The sequence below is a fragment of the Falco punctatus genome (assembly GCF_963210335.1).
Source record: "Falco punctatus genome assembly, chromosome: Z".
Lineage (NCBI taxonomy): Eukaryota > Metazoa > Chordata > Aves > Falconiformes > Falconidae > Falco > Falco punctatus.
This window is the reverse complement of record NC_137586.1, coordinates 79,853,259-79,873,325: the sequence shown is the minus strand read 5'-3', so window position 1 is coordinate 79,873,325 and position 20,067 is coordinate 79,853,259. Positions and strand designations below refer to the sequence as shown.

At 37.6% G+C, this 20,067-nt stretch overlaps 1 protein-coding gene across 5 annotated transcripts in view; it reads left to right on the top strand.

Annotated features, from left to right (window-relative positions):
• Positions 1 to 20,067, top strand: part of ADGRV1 (adhesion G protein-coupled receptor V1) — a 299,412-nt gene that overhangs the window by 134,619 nt on the left and 144,726 nt on the right. For all 5 annotated transcript variants that reach the window (XM_080371326.1, XM_080371327.1, XM_080371328.1 and 2 more), the window contains 9 exons: positions 1,196 to 1,313; positions 2,193 to 2,364; positions 4,938 to 5,180; positions 7,595 to 8,002; positions 9,011 to 9,195; positions 10,411 to 10,660; positions 10,834 to 10,973; positions 12,671 to 12,831; positions 15,322 to 15,422. In XM_080371326.1, the coding sequence (XP_080227452.1) occupies positions 1,196 to 1,313; positions 2,193 to 2,364; positions 4,938 to 5,180; positions 7,595 to 8,002; positions 9,011 to 9,195; positions 10,411 to 10,660; positions 10,834 to 10,973; positions 12,671 to 12,831; positions 15,322 to 15,422 (1,778 nt within the window). The remainder of the gene's footprint in view (positions 1 to 1,195; positions 1,314 to 2,192; positions 2,365 to 4,937; positions 5,181 to 7,594; positions 8,003 to 9,010; positions 9,196 to 10,410; positions 10,661 to 10,833; positions 10,974 to 12,670; positions 12,832 to 15,321; positions 15,423 to 20,067) is intronic.

The window sequence follows — 20,067 nt, the reverse complement described above, 5'->3', positions numbered from 1 at the left end:
TGTGCACCATCTCTAAAATTCACCGCGCAAGTAACCAGTTGCCCATATGTGCAAGTTAACTGAAGAAAGATGTGCATAGGCACAGGCTGGAATTTCAACTTGCATTGAATCCCATGGAATTGTATTGACACACTCTAGAGTTACACCCTGAGTGCAATGGGTACATAAAGTAAGGTCAGGAGGTGACTTATGTTAAGGAGAAGGGTCAAAGCATGTATCTGCATTTAACTGTATAGATAGAAAGATACCACAGGTTAAATATTTGTGCATGCACATAATAAACATGCTGTTTCTGTTAATCTTCAGTATATATATTGACATTTAGTAAGTGTTGGGTCAGAAGTAGATTGCCTTTCCAATAGGAGAGTAAAGTCATCTCTACCTGTAAGGAGAAATTCTCTAGAAGCAAGATTTAATGGGACATTGTGAAGACGTTAAATTTCCCCTCATTAACCCTGTATTTTTTCCTCCACTGCTGTTCTGTTGTTTATTTACATTCCCATGAGAACAATGCAGTATTTTGCAGCTCCCTAGTTCCGCACACGGCATTAAAGGTGCAGGAGAAACGCTGATGTAACAGTTTGGGAAAATGAATGTGTTCAACAACATTATAGGTGGAATGAATAGGAAAGCTAAAGTCCTGTCCTTGGGAGCCCATCTTTATCCCATAACTTATTATGGCAATGCTGTCTATCTAGACCCAGGCTGAGACCCATTTCTGTTTAGAAATAATATGTTTTAAGGGCTCTGGTAAGTGTAAAATAATATAGCTGAAGTGATATCTCCTATAAGGTATTGTGAGCAAGGCTTTTGACACTGTTTTGGACTAGTGTGACACCTAGCTTTGAAATCAAGGGACAGTACATTCAGTCAGTGCTGAAAGCTGCTGAAAATACAAGCTTACATGCAGAGGTAGAGTCAGAACTCTCGTAAGGAATTTATTTTCAAAAATACTTATTCTACTGGTTAAAATAAAATCTAGAATTGCCAACATTTGAAGTTCTAGATAAGAGTGAAATGTAAATTAAGAACAGAAATATCAAAAGAAATTTTCTTGAGGCATCCCCAAGTAGTACTTTGCAACATATTTTTGGTACCCAGTTTTTATTTTTTAGCAGTTATCCATATTAAAATTGTAATTTAGTCCTAGCTTAACCATCTTGCTAATTACTTTCATGGACTGTTTCCTATATAGGAAGTGATCTCCAGAATGGCATTTTGGGATTCATTCCAGAAGTACAAAGTGGTCTTGTACTTGATGAAGACTCAGAAAACAGAGAAGTGCTGCTGATTGTCGCAAGGCAACCAAACAGGTGCAGGCAACAGCTGATCCAAGTGCTCTTCCCACACGCTGTTATGTGCTGTGTTGAATCACAGAAGCACTGTTAGTGGAAGGGATTATCATAGCATTTTATAAAAAATCTTTGCCTTTCTGCTCCTTTAATAACTTCCCAGAATTTGGCAAATGGGCCTTGAAGTTGTGAATGTTATTAGGTCTGTCACTGTGCTGGTATAAAGCCGAAACAGCAAAAATCTAAGTATTTTCCAGCTTACTCTGTCAGGCAGCAAGTGGGAAAGTTTTGCGTAAGTTAAAGTATTTGCACTGCTAAAGGTGTAACTCAGATTCTCGTTCCCTGTGTAATACAAGTAGGTATGAATGCTGAAATGGCGATGAAGTCCTTACCTAAGTGTCAGTACTATGTTTATGTCTTCACTCACAGATATTATGTTTTTTCCTGATTCACATACTTATATGTTGCGCATTTATGTGTACTTTAAACAAATATGCTCAAGTACTCTAAGCTTCTTAAACCTATAGGAAAGACTATTTCTGCCCGGCTTTCCAGGCAAATGGTCAATACAGTATTAAAGAAAATACTTGGGCACATCCCTGTCTTCCAAGCACCAGTGTCTCTTATTCAGCTGATCTCATGTTTCCTGAAACAAAAGTTGAGAAGAATTTGGGTGCTAGTTAATTGCTTTATTTGCTCCCTGTGTTGCTTTTTGGTAATCTAAACAGATTTTGGAGGAAGGAATTTAAATAAAAAGAGATAATTTTCATCTTAAATGTTTTTTCCCTAGTGATAAATTCTGAATAGTAACATAAAATGTATATTATGTCTGTGTCTTATGATTCCTAAAGCAACAGTGCTTTCCTTCAGTACATGTATACCCTTTTGATTTGCTTATAGGGCTTTTGAAGATGTGAAGATCTTTTGGCGTGTAACCTTTAATAAAACAGCTGTTGTCCTTCTGAAGGATGGCGTGAACTTGGAGAATGAACTTGTGTCTGTGCTGGGAGCCACTACCTGCATGGCAGGTCAAACAATGTGCAATATTTCCATTGAAGTAAAACCTGATGATGTAAGTAACTATTGCTCATTTTTGTACAGTACTGTGACATTGAGTTGCAATTTATCAAGGTGAAAAAAGCCCTTTGATCTGGAGGAACTGATGTGCCATTTGAAGATGGTAACTTGACATCTGCTCAGTTCCTCTGCAAACACGTTTATTTACATGCTTGTGCTACCTCCCTCGTGACTGGTAAAAATTTGGGAAAGAGTATTTAGTTTGAAGAGAAAACTGCAGATTGCAGATTTTTATGGAAAGATAAGAAAAAAAAATGCAGTTCTTTCAGTGAGATGCATGTTCATATATGGGACTCTTGCCCTTCACACAGTAAATTTTTCATCTATCAAAGCAGTTCTTAGTGTGGTTTATGGAAAGCATATCCTGTAAGTAACGTAAAAAATAAAAAACATCTCATTGAACAAAAAAAAACTTTTATGGGAATTTGTGCTTAATATGCATGCCTAAATCCAGCACGCTGATCTGTGAAAACTCTCTTCAGTCATAAAGCTGCATGAGAATCTCTGAGTGTCTAAACATCTGTTGCTGTGCACATCAGCTTGTGAGTAGCAAAGCTCAGTTTAGCAGCCATCATCCACTAAAGCCATTTGGCATTCGTCGGCTGGGTATGCCGAAGCCTAAGAGCCTCGAGAGTCCCAGCTGGCGCTCAAAAATGCAGACAGCATTAAATTAATACAAAGCACAGCGTTCAGTTATTTTATTGGAAAGAGAAGGAAAAAAAAATAGAAAGGATTAATGCTTGCCATTCTTTCAGAGTGAAGAGTTTGAAACTTCCCAAGAAATCCTAACAGCCAGGCAACTGGCAAAGCTGAGGTCTGGGGAATGGAAAACGGACAAAATGAGGAGGCTTCCACAGTTTTTCTGACTACATTCTAGAAAATAATGCAAGAAGTAGTATGTGGGAAATTGTAATATCCTATTAGAGAATAGGGTGCAATTTCCTAGTTAAGAGAGCCACTTCCCTTCTTCATCTTCAAATGTTATTTTTAAATGACAGAGCCAATGAATAAAATATGTGCCTGAGTGGGGCACAGGCTGCCTCACTGAGTAAACTGGGATTTTAAATCTGTTTAGTCTGAAGTAGTGTTATCATTTAGTGGCAGCAGTGCAGCAGCTGCAGAGACATGCAGTTGTGCCACATGAAGCACAAGCGTGTGCCACTCTAACAGGTGCTAAGGGAAGGCTAAAGTTCCCTGTGGCATTCCAGTAATTTCTGCCTGTCAGCAATTAGTCAAGATCAGGCCACTTAAAGAATTACTTAACAACAAATCAATTAAAAATATGTGCTATTTAAACCCCTAAATATGTCCTAATTCTTCTTCCAGTTCTTTCTCCATAAGATAACTTATAAATTAGTACCAAATACATTATGAAATTATGGATTAATAAATATTTGATAAATATTTCATATTTTTTATGGCATATTCTAGCTTTTGAAAGTTTTTACTTAGTTAGCTGTACTGACTTTGTTAGTAAAGAGCTGAATCCTGCTTTCCTGGAATTAAAGTAGGGTTTCCTAAAACCAGAGCTGAAACAAAAAGGTATGTTTACTAAAAAATAAAAAATTGCCTTCAATGCTCATTTTTTGGTAATGCTATTGTCTTGTAAAGAACTACTTTTTCTTGCAAGTTCGCTGCTTCATGAGTGCATGTAATAGGTACAAATAACGTATTTCCAATGATTTCTAGAATCTTACTAAACCAATGACTATTTCTAAACCTGTTATGTTTGTATGGTAGGTACATGATGAAAAATGCGGTAGAATGTCATATTGTAATTTAATATTGCTGTCTTACTTTCAGTAAACAGGCATTAGGACTGTAGAATTGACTAGGCTAATTCTCTGACATATGAACACTAATATGCAATAGCCTGTATTTCCAGACTGACAGATTTCTGTACATTTTAAACCTCACAAATGTCTATCAGATAGTATCTCTAAACTTGGGATTTTTGATAAATTCAGTTGGGCATTCAAATCTACTGAGATTTGCTTGTAAAAGCATGCATCAACACATTAATGTTTAAACACTAAGACTGTATGTAAAATGTTTTTCAGAGCTTTACCTGAGTTCAGTACTCAAGTACAGTCAAGTTAATTAATTGCAGTTTCAAAACAATTAGACTTCTGTGCAGTTTTTCCACAGGTGAGTAGGTGCATACGTGCCTTTTCATAAGGCAAAAAGAAAATGAAAGAGCAAATTCTTCACAAGATGTACATCTATGTAAATCCATAACCTGGAATCTGGAGCTCTTGGAGAGTTTACTGTCATGTATGGTGGCAAATTTACAGCCACAATATATGTAGTATATAAATAGCCACTTTATCGCAACAAATTCCATGTGAAAATCTGAGATTGCATTATTGTACATGACAGAGTAGTGCCTATTGCAGTAGTTTTTTTTAGGATATACTTCATTGTACTTACTGCACGTTTCAGGAAGCTTGCCTGTGGTAAGTGTTAGTACAAGTAATCCATTGCGCATACAAAATATAATATAATTTTTTTCAAGCTGAAGGTAAATAGTAGGTCCTATAATAATATGGAAAAATCCCTCATTTGCAGGTACCTGAACTTGAAATGTATTTTTTTGTTGAGCTGTACGCTGTAAGCACAGGAGCTGCATTGAACAGCAGTGCCAGATTTGCTGTTGTAACAGTCCTTGAAAGTGATTCTCCTCATGGTTTACTATATTTTGCTGTGGGATCTCGTTTTGCTGTGGCTCATAAAAAGACAACTTTAATCAGCCTGCAGGTGCTTAGAGATCCTAGTACATCAGTAACCACAATGGTTAGCTACAGCATGCAGGTAAGACTTTTATGGTTACTTTTATTATTTAAATTATTTTTATTATTATCATTAAATCAGTGTTCATTCTCTGAAATGAATGTGACTGTGATTAGTAGTTTTTCAGGAAATGGTCAAACATTTGCTGGGCTGTATGGGCTGCTTCTTTGGTTTCCCATTAGTAAGAAGACCTTGTTCTTATTGCTTTGCCAAGAGTGGTTTTGTTCATTAGTACCTTCCAGTAGCTTCAAAGCTGTGGTCAGTGAAGGTATTAAATACATTTTTTTCTTTGTTCTGAGGTTCTTACGAGACTCCAATTTTTGAGGCTTCTTTGTCTGAAATTAATTTTTAATCATGATAGTTGCAACTACAAGATTCAGATACCGACACATTTGCTGTGTTAAGTCACACATATATTAATACACAAAGCACTCTTAGGAAAAGAGAGAACTTTGATCAAATTGTATTCCATGTTCTTGAAGTACTAAACCGGAAAATTGTTCTTCCAATTGAAAATCTCATGTGCTAAGGTAATTTTTATCATCCCCATTCATTTTTGTTATGTTTACAGCTGTAACACCAGACTCTTCTAGCTGTTGACCCTTTTATCTCTAAATGACTACCTCATTATTATTGACAGACGATGAAGAGTCTCCTTTAGCAGAAGTAGCACAGCTGCACATTCCTTCCACTTCCTTATAGTTGTGAATCCAACATCAGGGCAGGGCACAGGCTGCAGAAGGGATTCCTCCAAGCTTGCTGTCGCATTGGAACAGTGTTTAGCCTGATGTGCTTTGAATATGTGGTGTTTTATTCCTAAAAGGCGCTATTGTGGGGGAGGGTTATTATAACAAAGCATTGTGTGACCAGTGTACTCACCTTTTATAATAAAAGGCTTTGCATTCTGTTGTTATATTGCATGCATATCTACTTTAACTGCATATATTTGCATGGTGTTTCCATGCATTTATTATACAGTAGCTGGCCAATGTTTTAGTTAAATTGTGTGGTAACAAATTTTCACATTCTTTCCAGCCACAAGTTCACGATTATTTAGCTGAATTGCTGCTGTCCAGTGTATATTTAGGCTAAAATGTAGGGGGCAGTCCCTTACCTGTTTGTATTTTTTATATAACAGCCCTTCTTTGGACATTTTTAGGGTCTGAGGGTGCATGGCCAAATACCAAGGTATTGGTACGACTGGTCCCTGTGAAATAAGAGGTCACGGTAGACAGGAAGCATGAGATGCTAACTGGAAACAGCTGTTTATCTCATTCCGACAAAGGTTTCTTAAACATTGTTCTTGTCACTAGTGCTTTTGTTGCCACTTATTTCCCTGCTTCCTAATTCTTAATTGGAAGGGATAAACAAAAGGAAACTTCTCACTGGAATCTGCCCAGATGATGTGATCATGTTCTAGAGCAGTTTTAAACAGATGCACACTGCATTGATTTACCAGGTTCTCCTGTGAACTAAAAATGTCTGATTTATTCCATAAGTAAACTCTACTAATTAAAAGTAAATGCTTTCAAAAGGGGGTCTAGTATTTCACAAATAAAAATCCTTGTTTTTTTCATAGGAGACCTTTACTTAAGAGCCAGTATAAAATCTGTACTTGGTAAATTAATAGGTAGTATTGAAAAAAAATACATTTGAATAATAGCCCAAAATGTTAGTGTCCACTTAAGGAAAGTTTATTATATTGCCAGACATAATATCAAGGTTATGGCAACTGACAAAAAGAGCAAGAATGTGAAGAATGAAACAGTATCTGCAAACCTCATAGAAGGTAATAATAGTGCTACTCCACAGGCAAAGGAGGCCATATAGCATTCCTAGATAAATTGATCTGTCTGCCTTGCATGTGTATTCTATAGTGTTTGCTTTGCCTTTGGATCTAAATGGATTGTTCTTCTTTTAAGTATTTATTCTGGGACTGAATGTATCATGAATTGATAGTAGTTTGGGCACAGATTTTTGCAAAACCTTTGGTTTGCTTTTTTTTTTAGTATTTATATATCTGTAACACCTGTCTGTACCCTGAGCTGAGCGGGACTTCACACTACAGTTATAAACTTACATCACCCCCTCCGGAATTCACCTTGTGGATGTGCTAACATTTCTGTAATATCTGTTCACCCAGAAAAGCTGTGTGATTTTTGTTCTGGAAAAGAAAGAGAGGGATCCTGCCTACTTTTGAAGAAATATATACTTCTTCTCCTAAGCTGTCACTGACTAAAGGTGACAGATTGCTGTTTCAGGAAGATATTTCAGTTAATGTAATTAGTATATCATCCTTAACCTTAACTGCATTTTGAAAGAGGACTTCTTTTTTACCCATTTAAATTTTACCAATTTAAAGTATGTGTATTAGCTGATTTTGAACAGTTGTGTCTATCATAATGTTACTTAAAACTCTTCTGATTTCTTTTAAGGAGCTACAAAAACCTGAACCTATTGGTCGGACCTTCATATCTCCAGCTGTGGCAGGACAAGATTTTGCCAGATCTGAAGGTTTATTGATTTTTGAACCTGGACAGAGAAATAAATTTCTGGATGTGACCCTGACTCCAAAGACAGGATCTTTAAACCCATTTCCTAAACGTTTCCAGGTTGTACTTTCTAATCCCACAGGCGGTGCCAGAGTAGATGACATGTACGGTATTGCTAATGTCACCATCGTCTCAGATTTGGACTCCTTGCCAGTTTGGGGGCTGATTGATCAACTGCATCAGCCTCTTGATGACACCATTTTACACAGAGTCCTCCAGAATCTGAATGTCAAAGTGGCTACAGAAACTACAGAAGAGCAGCTTACTGCTGTGATGCATATAATAGATAAGGTAAAACTTTTCTGCTCTTTCTTGAATGAAGTGATGAGTATAATCACACGCAGGCCTGTGATAAGATCAAGGTTAGCATCCATGGCAGTGACTCGGGCACAGACTACATAAAACCAGAAACTTTGAAGTCCCACAATCAAGGAATGAGATTGTCTGCCACTAGTTAGGATGGTGCCAGGAAATAAAAAATCAAATAGGTTGAAAAGAGCAGTATTAATTTTGCATATGTACCTATAGCTCAAGATTTTCTGCTGAGCAAAATTTTCCCTTTGATGCCATACTTTCATTGAGCTTATTATGGTTTCTTTTCTTAGGCCTTATCTTTGTTGGGTTTAGGCCTGGCACAAGACAGTGAGCCCCAAGTTTTGCTCATATCTTCACAGCTGACTGCAGTCAATACACAAGCAAATCCTGCCAGGGCCAGCTGGAGCCTGCCATGCTCTTAACCAGGCACGCAGCTGCTCTTTTTTCCTGCAGTATCTTTGGGAACTGGGTTGGCAGGGTAGCTGAGCGCTTCAGCATGGCACTGAGTTTTGTGAAAACCCTGGGACTCTTTTTATGGCTTTCTGCATCTTATGGATTTGTGGAATAATGCACAAGAAAATGTTTAAATATCTAGTTTACAGATAGCTTATCTTTGTATAGATTTAAAGCAGTATAATATTCATGAACAATAGTTCATTTGTGATTGTTGACATTTGGACACAGAAAACAGACAAAATAATGTCAGATATTCTGAGGACTTCGTGAGGATTTGTGAAAGAATAAAGAATGCCACACAATTTCTTTAGAAACCAAATCCCTATTAGTAAGCATATCTTTATGTAGCTTTGACATAGACTGCATCTCAAACCTTGGCAGCTATGATCAGAAGGTGGAAAAAGTATTTCGAACTTTCAGAATGAACACTGTGGTAAAAATGGAAGTCTTACTCAACTGTTCAACATGAGGGTATGTTATAAGCAGACTTCTGTACATATAATGTTTGATTTCTTCTCCTCTCATTAGGTTACAGATGTAGGTGAAAAACAGTTACTCACTGATAAAAGTAGAAGTCTTTTCTATGAGATACTCTGTGCTCTGGCTAGCCCAAAACGTGAGGACACACGAGGATATAGCCTGCTGGCTGAGGTGACTGAGAAGTTTGCTTTTTCCCTGTTGACTGGGATAATGTGTGGAACAACAGGAGAAAGGTTAGTAAACTTGAAATCATAATATGTTTTGGAAGTACGTGACAACTTAATAATATAGTCAAAATTTAAGTGACGTTTTTGGAAAAGGGACTAGTCTATCGTCTAATATGTTACCTATAAGAAAATGTGTTGTACTCTGTCAAAGTCTTACAAAGCACTATATTGACGCTATAAATGCTGGTGTCACAAGTAACTGGTACATGGATATGGGGCAGCTGTGGTAGTAGTAGTCAGGAGATCTGGGGTGTATGAATTCAACTTAGAGGTCAAATACTGCCTAAAAAGGTATTCATTAATCTTACTAAGAAAATAATATCTAATTGTATGATGGAGAGCTATGTTTTGAGACTTAGGTGAGAGTAGGTAACTCAGAATTTCTACTGGCATTTTGTAATTTCTGTGTGCTTGGGTTTGCTCACTTGAACATTATTTAAAATTTTTAAGAAGCTACTTGTAGCTTTTACATGTAGTTTCAAATTGCTAGTTTTGTCTGCAAGTGCATTTATACCCTGTGGTCAGGTGAATGGGCAGGGGAAATAGGTGACTGCACAAATAGATGACACTTTAATGAGACAGATGGTTTCAAACAATGGGTTTCTCCCACTGTGAATCTGTTAAACCACTGGTAGTTGAATTTAGGAAAGGAACACACCTTTTTTCCCCTCAGAAAAACAGCATAGTTTAAAATTCTCTCTCAGCTTCTATTGGGATGTAACTTTTCTTGCCATTTCCTATTTTGTAGGGGGTATGAGGCCCATCTCAGGCAAAAGACAGTAAATGGTGTAAATGTTGACACTATCCTGAACAGTATCCAGAACCTGAAAGTTCAAATGCTTTATTCGAAGGCATTGTCTGTTGGGAAAAAGAAGTAAAGCAATATTGTCTATTTGAATGCCTCCCCTTGTAGACTCATCTCTACATCCACTTATAAAGTTGGGTATTGTGATAACCTAGTTTGCCATGGAGGGGTTTTGGTTGGAAATCATAGCGAGCAAAACCCAGGGGGAAAGTGAAGAAGCTGGAATACATAATAACTCGGCCCCTCTTTTTTTTTTTTCCCCACAGAATTTGCAATTGTCTGTCAATTAAATGCCATAAAGCCTAAAAATGATGGAGCAATAAAGTATTAATTACAAATACATTTTAGAGTCATTCTGTGAAGAATAGTGAAGCTCAGTGCCACTTACCAGCCCTCTTGCTTTTCCATTTCAACAGAGGTAAAAACATCCTTGATAGCTGCCCGTACATTGCAATAATGGCTCACAACTGGTTTCCTCAGCAAATCAATGGACACAGATTTGATGGAAAAGATGGGGATTCTATTCAAGTGCCTGAACATTTACTAGAGGTCTCTGTCATATTATCGCCTCCTCAAAAAGAGAAGTGTGAATATGTACAGTTCACAGAATACAGCAGTCAGCAGTGGTTCCTTACTGGAGATAAAGAACTTGCCCTGAAGAACAAGGTTTGAAGATAATGCAGTTCATTTTTTCAAGAGATTAGTTTACTTTAGATATTGGTCAAAATGTCTTGAATGTATTTAAAAGAATGCAAACATTTTTGTGTGTTTCTCTGATAAAAATGAGCACTGACTTGAATTTTAATATTAAATTTGTATGTATGTTGTATGTGTTTCAGGTTTTTTCTATGAGTTTGAAGGGTCGAAGTTCACAGCCTTTGAAAGATAACAATGAAGTAATTTATCGGATTTCTGCTACAGGAAGTCGGATTGTTCCACAAAAGTCTTTATGTCTCCTCTGGAATCAAGCTGCTGAAAGGTTATTTTATTAATCTGTTTAGTTTTCTGGTTTCTACCCTGAACCTGTGTAATCACCTAAGATGTGATAACTCCAATTAGATCATTTGCTAGTTTAAAACAGATCCATTTGCTATCTGTCTTTTTTTCTTAATTCTTCTGGCCTTTGTATCAGCACATAAAACTTTATAATAAAATGCATAATTATTCCAGCTCAGACATTTCTCAGACTTGTACTCCTGATTTTCTGCACCAAAATACCATTTAGATTATTTAATGATGTGTTAGGCAGTGCTGACAGGCCATAAATCCCAGAACTGTATCACTTCATTGATATTAATGAGTTTTTACTCTACAGTTGTTAACAGACAACACTTCAAGTCCATTCTTACAGTAGTAAAGAATTAAACCTGCATCTGTGGTATTGCTTCAAGTCACTGGCTAATTCAGTTTCTAATCTGCTAATATCCACCCTTTTCTTTGTGTCTGTGAAAGATACTGTGTAAGTGAACCAAAAAAAAACTGTTAAAGGGCAGGCTAGGGACTTACCTAGACCAGTATCCTGTCTCCAGTAGTGGCTAAAAATAAACGCCCAGGGAAGAGTAAGATCAGGATGAGTGTAAATAGCAGTTATCCTGATTCTATACTCTCCAGTGTCTTTATGAGCTGAATGTGATTTTGCCTATTTCCTGCCCCAAATGATCTGTCTACCACAAACTTACCTAATCTTTCCTTGCACTGTCCAGAATTTCAGCACATCTTTTAACAGTCATCTCTATAGGACTATGACTTTTTGACAGAAAAGCCATCTCCTGTTGGTTTTTGTTTTGTTGGGTTTTGGGGTTTTTTTTGCTTGTTTGTTTAATATTGCTGCTACTAGCTTAAGTTGATGCCTCCTGGTTTTTAGAAGAAATGGTGAACTGCTGATCATTTTCCATTCCTGTTGCTATTCATACCATTGGAAACTGTGGAATAAAATTTTCTGTGTGTGCTCTCCAATGCCGCATTATTTGATTAGCCTATGTCTTTCCTGTTCAAATTCTCTCCTGAATTTGGAGAGAATTATGTTCTGTATTCTGCTGAGATCTAGTTGGGTTAGATTTCACTAGCCTGACTGGGTTATAACAGTCTGCCATTGACATAAACTGTTTCTCTTCAGAAAGGAGGTGCATCAGAATTTACCTCTACACTCTCCTTTTATCTAGATGCTGTATCACAGAGCAGATGTGATTGCCACTAGAAGTGGCTTAGGATGTCACCTATAGAATCCTTTTTCCAAATCAGTTTAGCAGTACTGAATGAGAACAAAACATAAATATTAGTTTCAAAATAATAGATAGCAGTATAAAGTGAAGCATTCTCCATAATGGGGTAAGGTATTGGGCAAGTTAAGTAACAAACTATTTGAAAAGTCAGATGGACCAGTAAATTTTGCAGAAGCTTTAAAAAAATGGCCACAAATATTCTCTAGTGGAAAAAAAAATGTTCATCCTATATTTACAATTGGTTTTAATCAAGATAGTAAAAACCCAGCTATAACAATATTTTAATGTCATGTAAATGCGCTAATCTGAGAACTGCACCTGAAAGATTACACAAACCACCTATGCAATAGTTCAGAAAACTTGAGATTTCAGGATACAACAACAATTTTCAAGCCTGCTTATCATGTAAATTGCACAAGTCCATTTCCAAATTTCTGCATTGTTTGTTTTGCAGCTGGCTGACTGATAGCGGGTTCTGCAAAGTTGTTGATGACACATCAGACTACGTGGAATGCTCTTGTTCTCATATGTCCATTTATGCCGTTTATGCCCAAACAGATAACTTGTCTTCATACAATGAAGCTTTTTTCTCTTCTGGATTCATCTGCATTTCAGGTCAGTTGATTTAAGATAGTTTTCTCATTAATAACACCTGATGACTAGTTAGACTGATTCATTTTTAGTGATTTTAGTAACCAATGACAATCTTTTCATTTGGAGGGGTACTGGAGGGATGTTAACTAACTTCATTGTATTGAACTTACCATCTAGGCTGGTATTTGCACACTGACAAATTTTGCCACTGAAAAAAAAAGTCTAGCAAATAAGTACGTTTCCTTGTGATGTTTTATTGAACCATACAAAACAGAAATATTTCATTCATTTGTGGGAAGAAACATAAAAATGCTAAATTCACCCGTGTCTTTAGGAGCAGTACAGTTGTCCTCTTTATCAAATCTTTCAGACACTTTGCTACTAGCTTGAAAATTGTTTGACGATTTTAGTTGTCAGTTTACACTCAGAAGTGGTAACTTGAGGGAGATTCAGGTGTGTAGAGCTCCTTTACACTCTGCACCCTAACTGTTCCCTAACATCTGGGGAGAAACCCAGGAGTTTAACCTATGAGCATCATGACTCCCTTCCTTGACAGCTACGCTAGCATTTGCAAGAGTCCCAAAACATCAGACAGGAAGTAGGAGATCTAAGTTTTAAACTCCTTTTGGCTTCTAAAGGAGGGAAATTACACCTTTCACAGTGCAGCCTGTTCACTATTATGTTGCAGGCAATCCCAGATGAAAGGCAATTTCTTGTGTTAGGCACTGTGCCAGCAGGGACCTAAGAGTAATGGGGTCACTAAGAAAACATGCTAAAGAGATTCTTAGTCTAAGCTTAAGGCATTTAAATGGGGTTCTGGGTCTGCTTCTTGTGAGATTTATGACTTCTGTACTAGATCATCTCTGCATGAGTAATAAAACCAGTGGCAAGCAGCTAAATCTCCTATTTATCTCCTCCCAGCAAACTGCCCTAACCGGCTAAAGCTGGGCTCCTTAATTGTTTGAAAACCTCAGCCATAAAAAAAAACTAAAAAAAAGAGAAGAAACCCCCCTGGTTTTCACCTACATCATACAAATTGAATGTTTCATTTAAAAATGACAGATTTTTTTAGCAGATAAGCAGATTTCAAAATACAATTAAGCTTATAACTTAGATTGTGTTAGTGAAAGTAAAAGAAAAAAGACAAATTATAATAAACAAATGTAATTGCTGTTTACATGGCAAAAAAAGTAAAGCAATATGCCATAGAATGCAAAATGCTATAGAAAATTAAGAAAAAAAAACAATTAAAAGTAAACCAATATGCTGTAGAAACTGAAGTGAAGTATGTCGCTGAGCTGGAAGCAATAAAGACCTACAGATCTTTCTTCTGCATAACCCATTTACTGTAGTCATGTACCATAAGAATGTATGTTAAAAATTAGAACAGTTTAGCCTGGTTTAGGGTTTGCCTTGAATATAACTGCAATGCCTTTCAGCTTCTTTGGTTGGTGGAAGGTGTTCCCTTATGTGATTATGTTTAAATCTAGTAATTAAAAAATTGTTTTAAATTTAAGAGCTATAAGAATATTATTTATTTTCTAGTGTCTCCACCTAGGTGTGAAGAATAAACAAAAATAATTATAAAAAAATAGCACAGTAGAGTGAAATAATATTATTTCCAAAGTTTTCTTATGTAGATAGTTGTATAAATAACACTACCCAATTTTAAAAGGTTTAGAAATAATTCTTTCTGCAATTATTTATTTCATTCGTATGTTACAAATACTTGTAGTTGAGCAACCAGTCTGTCTCAAGAGAGAATAAAAGATCTGCCTTAAGTATCCAGATTCCTACCCTTCAAGGGGTGTGGAAGTGCACAATGAACTCTACTTGAGCTTTATTTTCCTTAGTGGCTGAGCTTTCCCAGGGTCCTTCTTCCAAGAGCTATTTACTGGTAGGTAATGGGCTCTTGCAATTTCTGTTCTGTTCATGTTCACAATGAATTAGCGAAAGGAAAAGTGGTGTTATTCTTTCTGAGTACTGCTATAATAGATTTCTATGCTGAACTCAGATGAAATGGGAGACTGGCGTGTAGAAGGTTATAGCTATCTACTAAAGCTATCTACTAAATCTACTACCCAGCTGGAGGCAATTTTTTATTTCTTTCTAAAAGCATTTTTTGATGTAATAATATGAACACTGAAAAGTTACCCTTGCTTTATATTTAACTATTATGACAATCATTTATGTCATGCTGAAATAACAACAAAAAAACCAAACCCTTTGCAAAAACTACTTGTTTGCACTGTGAAATTATTTTAGCTCCCAGCCTATGAAAAAGTTAAATAAATGTTAGTACTTCAGTAATATATTCCTGAGTGATCCCAGCATGAACGCAAGTGAACATATTCTCTCTTTAAGGTTTGAGGGTTTTTTGTTTTTTAATGATCTGCACCGTCAAGACATCCAGCATTATTTTTATCTAGGAGCATAGCTTACTAGCCTAAGCTTTAAATTTCCTCCCCTCCCCTTTTTTGTTTTGTTTTGTTTTGTTTTGTTTCTGTGTAGGTTTCACTTTGGCTATTATCTCCCACCTTTTCTGCACCAGGTGTGCAATGTTTGCAGCTAAACTTCTCACTCACATGATGGTTGCTTGTTTGGGTACTCAGGTAAGAAAAAAGGCTGAAGTCTTTAAATGCAAATTAAGTACATCTTCCTTTTTCCTCACATCCATGGCCATATCTGAACAGACCTGCTTTTCTTTTCCACAGCGTAAACATTTTTGGTAAATGATTTTAACATACTATACTTACAATTAATCCAATAATCATATCCTTTGTTGGTAATTAAAATGAAATTATACATTTTCTGAAAATATTTAGAGAAAGCTTATGGATGATATAGCCACATGAGATGATATTCCTGTATGCTGAATAACAAATGTTTTGATTATAAAGTATATAATTGAGATAAAAGACTTCCATCATTAACATTGTTATTAACTGATGTCAGTAATCACAAATTCTGTGGGAAAGTTTTCTTTTGAGTAGTAGACAATGACAGCTTTTTTCCACTCTAGTATTTTTAGGAAGGTATAGTTATGAAAATTTTAAATAATAAGAGAGAATACACTGTAGAAAGTCTTCCTAGTTCTCATACCAGTTCAAATAGTTGGTAATAAAATGACAGCAAACCGAAGGAGCATATAAAGGAGAATAAGTCTCTCTCTCTCTCCTCTAAAATGTGACTTCCTAAGCTTTGCTACACCTGAGGAGCTGAGAAGCTATGAATAACCTCAAGGATCTTAAAATTAGTTTATGGAAAGGTTCCTTAAGAAGGAGATTTTATGTATATTTTAAATACTTTGAATATGATGTAATTACAAGTTTAAATATGTGCTGAAGGCAGGGATGATGAGAGAATTTCAGCATATTAACAGGCAGGTACTGAGAAGAATGTGTCATCTGAGGGAAATACTCTGCAGAATGTTGAAACAACCCTGTTACCTGTAAAAGTTTAGCGACTGGCATATCTCCTAGACAAGCTTTTGTCTACTAGCATGGTTAGTATATAATTTTATTCATATTACCTCATGATCCAGTTCTTTGTTGTAGATAATGTTCATCACACAACTGGGCTTAAAAGAGAAGGAGCAGGAAAAGTCCTCACAGCACTTCTAGAGGTCATTCCATACCAGCAGGTTTCTTGCATCTTAGGGTGTAAAGGTATTTTACATCTCAGGTCTTGAATTTCAAACACATACTTAATGATTTTTAATAGTTCTGAGTAGTTACAACGAAAGCTAGTTTGTTCCAGGGACCTGTAATGTGCATGGTTAAAAGCGTACAAATGTGCTGACTTAATTTGGGACACATAGCTCCTAACACAGGTAAGGACTTGCTCATGGTAATGTGATTATACTAAACAAGGCTACTGAGAGCTTTGCAGCGCATTTTACAGTCTAATGGTATATTTTTCAAAAGGTTCTTTTCCTTTGCAGTGAATGTTGAATTGTCTGTGTTCCCAGAATTGTTTGATATTTTGCATGGAACGGTACTATCCTTATCCACATTGCATTCTTTCCATCTCCACTACTTTTCAATTGCTTTGGCAATATGTTGCATTTCCAGTACAGAGAAGCTTGTTTACTTTTACAGTGAGTTTATTTTTCACAGTATTTTCCCCCCCTCCCTATAAGGACTCCTTACCCGGTCTTTTGTATCCATTAAAACAGCTTAATTTACATACAGAATCACACAGAGTGGCTGAGATTGGAAGGGACCTCTGGAAGTCATCTTCCCCAAGCCCCCTGCTCAAGCAGGGACACCCAGACCCTGTTGCCCAGGACCATGTCCAATGACTTTTGAATATTCCTAATTATGGAGACTCCACAACTTCTCTGGGCAACCTGTGCCAGTGCTCGGTCACCCTCACAGTAAAAAAGGGTTTCCTGGTGTCCAGAGGGGAGCTTCTGCTTTTCTGTTTTTGCCTCTTGCTTCTGGTCCTGTCACTGGGCACCACTGAACAGAGCCTGGCTCTGTCCTCTATGCATCCACCCTACAGGTATTTGTATCTTTTGATAAAATCCCCCTGAGCCCTCTTTTCTCCAGGCTGAACAGTCCCAGCTTTCTCAGCCTCTCCTCATAAGAGAGAGACTGCATCCCTTACTTAGCTTGGTGGCCTTTCATTGGACTCTGTCCAGTATGTCTATGTCTTTCTTGTACTGGGAGCCCAGACCTGGACACAGCACTTCAGGTGTGACCTCAGCAGTGTTGAGCAGAGAGGAAGGATCACCCTGCTTGACGTGCTGGCAATGCTCTCCTAGTGCGGCCCAGGACACCATCAGCCTTCTTTTCCACAAGGGCACGTAGCTGATTTGTGTTCAATTTGGTGTCCACAAGCATGCCCAGCGTCTTTTCTGCCAAGCCGTTTTTCAGCTGGGTGGCCTCCAGCATATATTGGTGCATTCATTCAAGCAAAGTTAGGTTATTTTTACAGTGATTGCATAGTTAAAATGATACAATCATAGAACCATTTAGGTTGGAAAAGACCCTTAAGGTCATTGAGTCCAACTGTTAACCCAGCACTGCCAAGTCCACCACTAAACCATGTCCCTGAGTGCTGTGTCTACGTGTCTTTTAAATACCTCCAGGGACAGTGACTCAACATTTCTCCTAAGTCTGTTGCATATGTTTAGACCTATTGAGTAATTTTGGTTGGAAGCCACCTCTGTAAACTTTCTGGTTTAAAACCCAGCTCAAAGCAAGCCCAAGCTAGGGCAGGTTGTTCAGGATCCTGTCCGGTTGAATTCTGAGCATCTTTAGCAATGGAGAGCCCACAATCTCTGGGCAACCTGGTCAGTGTTTGACCACCCATTGTGAAAACTATCTCCCAATATCTAGTTTAAATTGAATTTGTTGCAGCGTGCATCCATTGTCTCTCATGCTGTCAGTCTGAATCTGCAAGAAGATTTGTTTCCCTCATTTCTAGGGATTTCTATGGGGTAATTTATAACAGTGACAATATTTCCCCCTCCCAGGTCTTATGTATATTTTGTGGTCTGAATATCTTGGTGGACTTGGACTGAACTTTCTCCAGTGTGTCAGTCTCTTTCCTGTAGTGGACATCCCATCTCTAACCACATGCAGTCACACAAGTGGTGGAATAGAAGGGAAGAATCTCCTCCCTTTACTATTTGCTAGTGTAAGTCAAACAGCAATACTAGGCTGCTTTGCAACAAGGCATACTGCTGACTCGTGGTAAACTTGCCGTCCACTGGACCCTCAGGTGGTCTTCTGCAGTGCAGCTGCCTTGGCATTTGGCTCAGCCTGTGCATTACTCTGTCAACAGCTGTATGACTTTGTGTTTGCCTTTGTTGAGTGTTCTCTGACGTCAGCCTGTTTTTCCAGGCTGATGATTTTCCTTTAAACAACAGCCTCGCAAATCACCTGCATCCAGATTATTGTGTTCTTCTAGAACTCCCCGCGTGGCCCTTTGCCCATCATCTATGCCCAGATGCTTTAAATAGTATCAGCCACTGCATCGCGACTCCTGAGGAATGCAGCTAGTAACCATGCTCCAGCTGGACCACACACTGCTGATCATAACCCTTCAAGCCTCATGGTGCAAGCAATTTTCCACTTGCTTTATAAGCCAGTGAACCAAAGCATGCCTCAGCATTGCAGTTATAATACTGCGAATACCACAGAAATCATGTCAAAGGCCTTGCTAGAGTAAGGGAGAACAACGTTTACTGCATTTGCCTAAGTTGGTCATCTCTTTATGGAAGGAGACTGGGTTAGTCAGGCATGATTTTGCCTTCATAAATGTATGATGGCTGTTCCCAGACACCCTTCTGTCCTTGCCCAAGGTATGGCATCCACAGGGTTTAGCTACAGCTGCCCTGGGGGCTGTGGCCAGGCTGGTTGGTGTGTAGTACAGAGGTCTTTTTTCCAGGAATTTAATAATGCATCTCCATGCCTAAAAGTCACCCAGAAGGAAGGACAAATAGAAGTAAATGAATGCTTCACCTGTACAAGAAGAATCTTTAAAGATGGTATTAAAGGGCTGTTCACATAACTGTACCTTAAGTGAACAGTTAAGGCCCAACCACATGTTCAGATCTCTCAAAATAAAAAAAAAAGGTAATATGTAATACAGTATCCCAAATCAGAACTTGTTGCTCTTTGAGGCATTTTTTTGTGTGACCTGCCTTGGTTCTCAGTTTCAGTCTCATTATTTCATGAGATAACTTTATTATCCTTAGAGTTGTTTAGCTGCAGTAGTAGTCAGTGAGCTTATTTATTTCTGCAAATACCCTGAACATAAATTCCTTGGTTTACTGATAGAATTTTAATTCCAGGTCTTAGCAAGCTGCTAAACGCGTGTTCCTCCATTCTCAGGCCTGTGCTGCAGCTGCTTTGCTGTAAAATGAATGTCACACGCACACTTCCAAAAAACGTGTAGTCAAAGCAGGTACAGCTATGGGAAACATTTCACTTGAACAGCATATTCAATTGAAATTCAGTTTTAATGAAAGGAGTCTAAGTCAACTTATCTCCAAAATATATATGAAAGAACCAGAGAAAGGTGTGTGTGTGCCTGTGTGTTTTTAAAGTATGACCTAAAGGGGAACTAAGATAAAAAGTTGCTGCATTTTCTGTTATTTAAATGTTCTAAACTTATCACTTTTGAATTTTCATACACTGATGTGCAAGCATATTGTCAGTGGTACGCCTAGCGTATCTTAACTGCTGACAATTCCAGGTTTCAAATAGCAACTCTGTTGTAATCTTAGAGGTTTCTGCCTAAGGT